This window comes from Capricornis sumatraensis, chromosome 1 (genome assembly GCF_032405125.1).
Source record: "Capricornis sumatraensis isolate serow.1 chromosome 1, serow.2, whole genome shotgun sequence".
In the NCBI taxonomy this organism is placed as follows: Eukaryota; Metazoa; Chordata; class Mammalia; order Artiodactyla; family Bovidae; genus Capricornis; species Capricornis sumatraensis.
This window is the reverse complement of record NC_091069.1, coordinates 95,943,463-95,951,734: the sequence shown is the minus strand read 5'-3', so window position 1 is coordinate 95,951,734 and position 8,272 is coordinate 95,943,463. Positions and strand designations below refer to the sequence as shown.

The window sequence follows — 8,272 nt, the reverse complement described above, 5'->3', positions numbered from 1 at the left end:
CTCACATCTCCTGCATTGGCAGGCAGATTCTTTACCACTGAGCCACCAGAAAGGCCCTTTCAATTAATGGTTACTGGTTAATTCAGGTATTCTGATTCTTTTAAGTTATTTGATTATTTCCATTATTTTCCTAATCAAGTATCTATTTATTAGTCTTGTGGCTAAGAGCTTGGGTCTAGTTCCAGAAACTGTTTCAGACAGTCTGGGTTTGAATCCCTGTTCCCCCATTTAAGCAGTTAATTAAGCTCTCTATGCCTCAGTTTCCTCATCTGTAAAATGGGAACAATAATGTTACTTATTTCATAGCAAAGATTCAAGTAATTCATATATGCAGAGCAGAGCATTTAAAACAGTGCCTAGCATATTGTAACAGTAGTTGCTATTATTATCTGAGTTAAATATATTGGCATGAAATTTTTCAAGGCATTCACTTATAATATTTAAATTCTCTATTATATTTGTAGTTACATCCCTTTTTCATTCCAAATTATGTTTACTTATGAATATTCTTCTTGATTAGTCTTGCATGATTTTCCTATTTTAATAATCTTTTCAAATAATTGCCTTCGGCTTTATTAACCATCTGTATGCTTGATTGTTTTCTATTCATAACTTTTGCTTTCATCTTTTATATTAACAATCTGCTTTCTTTTCTCTCTTATTCTTTTTGTAGGTTCTTTGGTTAAGTGCTTATCATGTTTGTTTTCCTTCTACTCTGCTCTCTCCCTCTTTCTTTCCTTCTTTCTCACTCTAAGTATATTACAACCCACAAGTTTCAAGTTGTAATTGTTCACTTCTAAATATGAAATAATTTCCATTGTGATTTTCTATAAAATCCATCATTAGAGATTATTTTAGTTTCCATATATATGTATATAGAATACATTTATTATATATACATTTATAAATAAATGTTTATTTATATATACAGTAATTCTTCGGTATCTGTGGAGGATTTGTTTCAGGCTCCCTCCTCCATACCAAAATATGTGATGCTTAAGTCCCTTATATGAAATAGCATAGTATTTGTATATAAACCATTTTCCTGTATGCTTTAAATCATCTCTAGATTACTTATAATACCTAACAATGTAAATACTAAGTAAAAAGTTATATATACAATGTAAACGTTATATAAATAGTTGCTAATGCATGACAGATTCAAATTCATGATTTGTGGAATTCATGAATGCTGACTCCACAGATAATATGTATAGTTTTGGGGGGGGGGGATTGTTATCTCATTGATACTATAGAAGTATGATACAGATTCTTTAAAATTTACTAAAGCTTTCCCAAGACCTAGTTTATGTGTTCTCTTTGTGTGCTCTTTGTAAATATTCCATGTGTACTTGAAAAAGCACACCCCTTTTTTCAAGTACAGATGGAATATTCCCCAGCATATGGCTTCCCTGATAGTTCAGTTGGTAAAGAATCTGCCTGCAATGCAGGAGACCCTGGTTTGACTCCTGGGTTGGGAAGATCCCCTAGAAAAGGGAAAGGCTACCCACTCCAGTATTTTGACCTGGAGAATTCCATGGGCTATATAGTCCATGGGATCACAAACAGTCAGACACAACTGAGTGACTTTCACTTTCCCTTTCCCCACCATACATGTATTTGAGGTTCCTCAATTTGTTTATATGTTCTTTTGTCTTAATTTTTTTCATCTGCACTAAGGTCTTCCTCTGTGAGTATGAATTTGACCATTTCTCCTTGAAACTCTACCTTTTTATGTTGTGTACATTTTGAGGTTGTGTTCATCTTTTACTTTATAGATATGAAGGTCGAGGAGGAAGAGGCTGGGGTAGGGAAGCTGGACCCCACTAACTACAGGAGGCGATGTCAGAACCAGGAAGGTAAGTAAGGTCGTAGTGAGAAATTGATGCAAATTCTCAGAGGGTCTAGACTTTCCTTGGATAGCTTTATAACAGCCCTTTCAGTTGGGGGAAACTTCAGAGCTTGCCCCTTTCCCCTGACCCACCCGCAGTGTCTACCCTAGATCTGGTGGGACTAGCTTTAACCATATCTTAAAGGGACCACGTGGTCAGACTGGAGACCGGTAACTTGGATTTTGCTAGGATTATGGCATAGCTTCCCCAATATAAAATCAAACTCAATTTTACAAGCTCTACAAATCATACTAAATGCCAAATATAAACATTTTATAGATTTTAAAAATAGCAGCTCAGTTAAAACCAATAAAAGAGGGTATTGAGTGGTGATATTTTTGTTGCTCCAGAATTTCTTACCCAGAGACTCTAAGTATCCTACATTCTACAGAAAAGCAGCCACAGAGTTTATAAAGAGGCACTACCCCAACCTTTTTGGAAGGAGGTAGCAATCTTCCTATCCAGCTTGATGCTCCCTGAGCTGAGGAACGTGTAACACCACTCTGGGGCTGCTGATGGAGAAGAATGTGGTGAGAAGCTGGCACTCTCCTGAGCCAAACTACAAAATGCTCACAGGGAGAGAACAGGTCATACGAGCAAAGAAAGAAGCTTTGGAGTGGGTTAGTGATTCCCTACAGTTCACCAGCTGAACAGCCACACTCTGATGGTTACAGTGGAAAAAAATAAGACAAGTTAGATCCAGGGCAAAAGCAAAATATGTCTCTGACAGCCATCTCCCCTGATTTTTTTTAAAAAGGGTGCTCTTTGCACGGTTTTCATAATCATGTTCCCATTCACCATTCTATTCTGCCTTCTCAAAAACCATGCCTAGTTAGTAGAGAAAGAATTTTTATTCCTGCAGTATCGGTGAGAACACTGAGTCCCAGTGCGCATGGTCATACAGCAAGGGAAGAACAAGCCAGGGAGCACCCAGGGCAGCTAACACTGGGTAAAGGCCTTTCTGATACATCTGCTGCTTCCCATCTCCATTCCTGGCCTTAGGGCGGAGAATACAATCTCATCATTGAAAGAATCAAGAATGCTAAATCTTTAGAGTAGAACTGCCTGCCTGCCTACCAAGTCACTTCAGTTGTGTCCGACTCTGTGCCACCCTTTGGACTATAGCCCACCAGTATCCTCTCTCCATGGGATACTCCAGGCAAGAATACTGGAGTGGGTTGCCATTTCCTTCTCCAGGGGATCTTTCCAACCCAGGGATCAAACCTGTGTCTCTTTGTCTCCTGCACTGGCAGGTGGGTTCTTTATCATCAGCGCCACCAAGAGTAGAACTGCTTACCTCTAAATATTGGTGTCCGTGGCTTACCTCAAATTCTAGCTTTGCTCAGGCTTAGGGTGGGGGACAGAAGGAAGGAAAAGCATGTCATTCTGATACTGGTTCACTAGGAAGTGAGGCTGCACTTCATAAAAATGTCTACCTCACATTTCTCATTAACCCCATTAACCCAAGGAAGACTGAGGATCCAGAAGAGCAAGCAAGGATGTGGTGGGGTGAGCTGGAATTCTAAAGAGATCTGGACACTAACATCCAGGTAACTTTACTCTCCAGTGCCTAGGACTGCACCAGCCAGAGCAGGCACACACAAATCTGCTTAGCAGAGTGGACACCCAACATGTCTCTAAAAGGTTTAGACATGCTTCTTCAAGGTCAGCTTCATGTGCTTTCACTGTGACATGTGCAGTCCATGATGCCCAAGCATCTGGTATGTCAGTTTCAGGAAATTGAATCAAGAGGTAGCCTCTCCTCCAGAAAAAAGCTACAAACAGCAACAACAGAAAAAAACAAAGTTAATGTAGAGCTTGATGTAAGAACACAAAGTCTAATTTCTCAGTCTGCCACAGTCTTTCAAATTTTAGTAGTTGGATTTCCCTGGTGGCTCAGAGTGTAAGGCGTCTGCCTGCAATGCGGGAGACCCGGGTTCGATGCCTGGGTTGGAAGATCCCCTGGAGAAGGAAATGACAACCCACTCCAGCACGCTTGCCTGGAGAATCCCGTGGACGAAGGAGCCTGGAAGGCTACAGTGCATGGGGTCGCAAAGAGTTGGACACAACTGAGTGACTTCACTTTCTTTCCTCCTTCCTTTCTTTCTTGGGCCTCAAAAATAGTCATAATGATCAGCTGCTGATCAATAGTCAGTTGCTGATCAGCCCTAGGGAAAATTTTTATCACAAATTAATCAATGTGATATGCCACATTAATGAAATGAAGAATAAAAATTATATGGTCATCTCAATAGATGCAGGAAAAGCATTTGACAAAATGTAACATCCATTCATGATTTTTAAAAAATCACTCAACAAACTGGGCATAGAGGGAATGTATCTCAATATAATAAAGGCCATGTATGACAAGCGCATAGCTAACACCATAGGAAAGGAAAGGAAATTGAAGCCACTCAGTCATGTCCAGCTCTTTGCGACCCCATGGACTGTAGCATACCAGGCTCCTCCATCCATGGGATTTTCAAGGCAAGGGTACTGGAGTGGGTTGCCATTTCCTTCTCCAGAGGATATTCCTCATCCAGAGATTAAAGCCAGGTCTCCCACATTGCAGGCAGACGCTTTACCATCTGAGCCACCAGGGAAGCAAAGCTGAAACTTTTCCTGTAGGATCAAGAATAAGACAAAGATGCTCACTCTTGCCACTTTTATTCAAAATAGTACTGGAAGTCCTAGCCAGAGCAATTAGACAAGAGAGAAACGATAAGAAGAAATTTTAAAATTTGAAAGGGAGAAGTAAAACTGTCTCTATTTGTAGATGGCATGATATTATAAATAGAAAACCCCCCAAATTCTACCAAACTGTTAGAACTAAAAAAAATTAAGATTTCAGCATACAAAATCAATATACAAAAAATCAGTTGCATTTCTCTATACTAATAATGAACTGTCAGAAAGAGAAATTAAGAAAATAGTTCCATTTACAATTGTGTCAAAACCTAGAAATGAATTTAACCAACGAGATTAAAGATTTGTGCACTGGAAACTGTAAAACACTGATGGAAGAAATTTAAGACAACACAAATACATGGAAAGATATTCCATGCTCATGGGTTGGAAGAATGAATATTGCTAAAATGTCCATATTACCCAAAGCAATCTACAGATTCAGTGGAATCCCGAGCAAAATTTCAGTGACATTTTTCCCCACAGATATATTTTTTAAAAATCCACAAATTCATATGAAACTATAAAGGACCTTGAATAACCAACACAATCTTGAGCAAGAAGAACAAAGCTTGAAGATCACACTTCCTAATTTCAAACTATATTATAAAGTTTTAGTATTCAACATGATATTGGCATAAAACCAGACATATAGATCAATAAAGATCAATAGAGAGCCTGGAAGTAAGCCCACATATATAGTCAATTAATTTACAACAAAGGAGACAAAATATATGATGGGGAAAGATAGTCTCTTCAATAAATGATGTTGGGAAAACTAAACAGCTACACTTAAAAGAATGGAACAGGACCCCTATCTTAAAACATACAGGAAAGTCAACTCAAAATGGCTTGAAGACTTGAATGTAAAACATGATACCATAAAATTCTTATAAGAAAACATAAGGGGTGAACTCCTTGATGTCAGTTTCAGTGATGATTTTTTAAATTTGATATTAAAAGCAAAAGCAGCAGGATGAAAGATGAGTTAAACTACATCAAGCTAAAAAGCTTCTACATAGCAAAGGAAACTGTCAATAAAACAAAAAGTCAACCTATGGAATAGGAGAAAATATTTGCAAATCATATATCTGATAAAGGGTTAAGTTAATATATATAAAGGTCTTATGAAACTCAATTACAAAAAAAAGAAAGACTACACCATTTTTAAAAAATGGGAAGAAGGACTTCCCTGGTGGTCCAGTGGTTAAGAGACTGCCTTGCAATGCAGGGGATACTGGTTTGGTCCCTGGTCCGGGAAGATCCCACATGCCGTGGAGCAACTAAGCCTGTGTGCCACAACTATTGAGCCTGTACTACACAACAAGAGAAACCAGTGCAACGAGAAGCCCGCACACTGCAAAGAAGAGTAGCCCCTGCTCACTGCAAATAGAGAAAGCCTGTGTGCAGCAATGAAGACCCAGTGCAGCCAAAAATAACTAACTAACTAAATACTTTTTTTAAATGGGAAGAAGAACTGAATAGAATTCATTCCAAAGAAAACATACAAATGGTCAACAGGTACATGAACGTGCTCAACATCATTAATCATCAGGGAAATGCAAACTAAAACCACAAAGAGATATCACCTCCCAACTGTTAGGATGGCTATCATCTAAGACAAGGGATAACAAATGCTGGCAAGGATATGGAGAAAAGGAAACCATTTTGCATCATTGGTAGGAATGCAGATTGGTGCAGACACTGTGGAGAACAGTATGGAGATTCCTCAAAAAATTAGTAACAGAAATACTGTATGATCCAGCAATTCTACTTCTGGATATATAGTCAAAGGAAATGAAGTCATTATCTTGAAAATGTATCTGTACTCTCATGTTCATTGGAGCATTATTTATAATAGTCACTTCAGTTCAGTCACCCAGCCGTGTCGGACTCTTTGCGACCCCATGAATCACAGCATGCCAGGGCTCCCCGTCCATCACCATCTCTTGGAGCTCACTCAGACTCACGTCCATTGAGTCCGTGATGCCATCCAGCCATCTCATCCTCGGTCTTCCCCTTCTCCTCCTGCCCCCAAGCCCTCCCAGCATCAGAGTCTTTTCCAATGAGTCAACTCTTCGCATGAAGTGGCCAAAGTACTGGAGTTTCAGCTTTAGCATCATTCCTTCCAAAGAAATCCCAGGGCTGATCTCCTTCAGAATGGACTGGTTGCATCTCCTTGCAGTCCAAGGGACTCTCAAGAGTCTTCTCCAACACCACACTTCAAAAGCATCAATTCTTCAGTGCTCAGCCTTCTTCACAGTCCAACTCACATCCATACATGACCACAGGAAAAACCATAGCCTTGACTAGACGGACCTTAGTTGGCAAAGTAATGTCTCTGCTTTGAATATACTATCTAGGTTGGTCATAACTTTTCTTCCAAGGAGTAAGCGTTTTTTAATTTCATGGCTGCAATCACCATCTGCAGTGATTTTGGAGCCCAAGAAAATAAAGTCTGACACCTTTCCACTGTTTCCCCATCTATCGCCCATGAAGTGATGGGACCAAATGCCATGATCTTAGTTTTCTGAATGTTGAGCTTTAAGCCAACTTTTTCACTCTCTTCTTTCACTTTCATCAACAGGCTTTTTAGTTCCTCTTCACTTTCTACCAAAAGATTGGTGTCATCTGAATATCTGAGGTTATTGATATTTCTCCCAGAAATCTTGATTCCAGCTTGAGTTTCTTCCAGTCCAGCGTTTCTCATGATGTACTCTGCATATAAGCTAAATAAGCAAGGTGACAATATACAGCCTTGATGTACTCCTTTTCCTATTTGGAACCAGTCTGTTGTTCCATGTCCAATTCTAACTGTTGCTTCCTGACCTGCATACAGATTTCTCAAGAGGCAGGTCAGGTGGTCTGGGATTCCCATCTCTTTCAGAATTTTCCACACTTTATTGTGATCCACACAGTCAAAGGCTTTGGCATAGTCAATAAAGCAGAAAGATGTTTTTCTGGAACTCTCTTGCTTTTTTCATGATCCAGCAGATGTTGGCAATTTGATCTCTGGTTCCTCTGCCTTTTCTAAAACCAGCTTGAACATCAGGAAGTTCACGGTTCACATAGTGCTGAAGCCTGGCTTAGAGAATTTTGAGCATTACTTTACTAGCATGTGAGATGAGTGCAATTGTGTGGTAGTTTGAGCATTCTTTGGCATTGCCTTTCTTTGGGATTGGAATGAAAACTGACCTTTTCCAGTCCTGTGGCCACTGCTGAGTTTTCCAAATTTGCTGGCATATTGAGTGCAGCACTTTCACAGCATCATCTTTCAGGATTTGAAATAGCTCAACTGGAATTCCATCACCTCCACTAGCTTTGTTCATAGTGATGCTTTCTAAGGCCCACTTGACTTCAGATTCCAGGATGTCTGGCTCTAGATGAGTGATCACACCATCATGATTATCTGGATCGTGAAGATCTATTTTGTACAGTTCTTCTGTGTATTCTTGCCATCTCTTCTTAATATCTTCTGCTTCTGTTAGGTCCATACAATTTCTGTCTTTTATCGAGTCCATCTTTGCATGAAATATTCCCTTGGTATCTCTAATTTTCTTGAAGAGATCTCTAGTCTTTCCCATTCTGTTGTTTTCCTCTATTTCTTTGCATTGATCACTGAGGAAGGCTTTCTTATCTCTTCTTGCTATTCTTTGGAACTCTGCATTCAGATGCTCATATCTTTCTTTTTCTCC

The 8,272-nt window shown here is 39.4% G+C and overlaps 1 protein-coding gene across 1 annotated transcript in view; it reads left to right on the top strand.

Annotated features, from left to right (window-relative positions):
* The first annotated feature begins 1,780 nt into the window (after window positions 1-1,780).
* SLC4A5 (solute carrier family 4 member 5) overlaps window positions 1,781-8,272 on the top strand; it is a 93,265-nt gene continuing 86,773 nt past the window's right edge. The window contains exon 1 of the mRNA XM_068974472.1: window positions 1,781-1,859. Coding sequence (XP_068830573.1) covers window positions 1,781-1,859 — 79 coding nt within the window. The remainder of the gene's footprint in view (window positions 1,860-8,272) is intronic.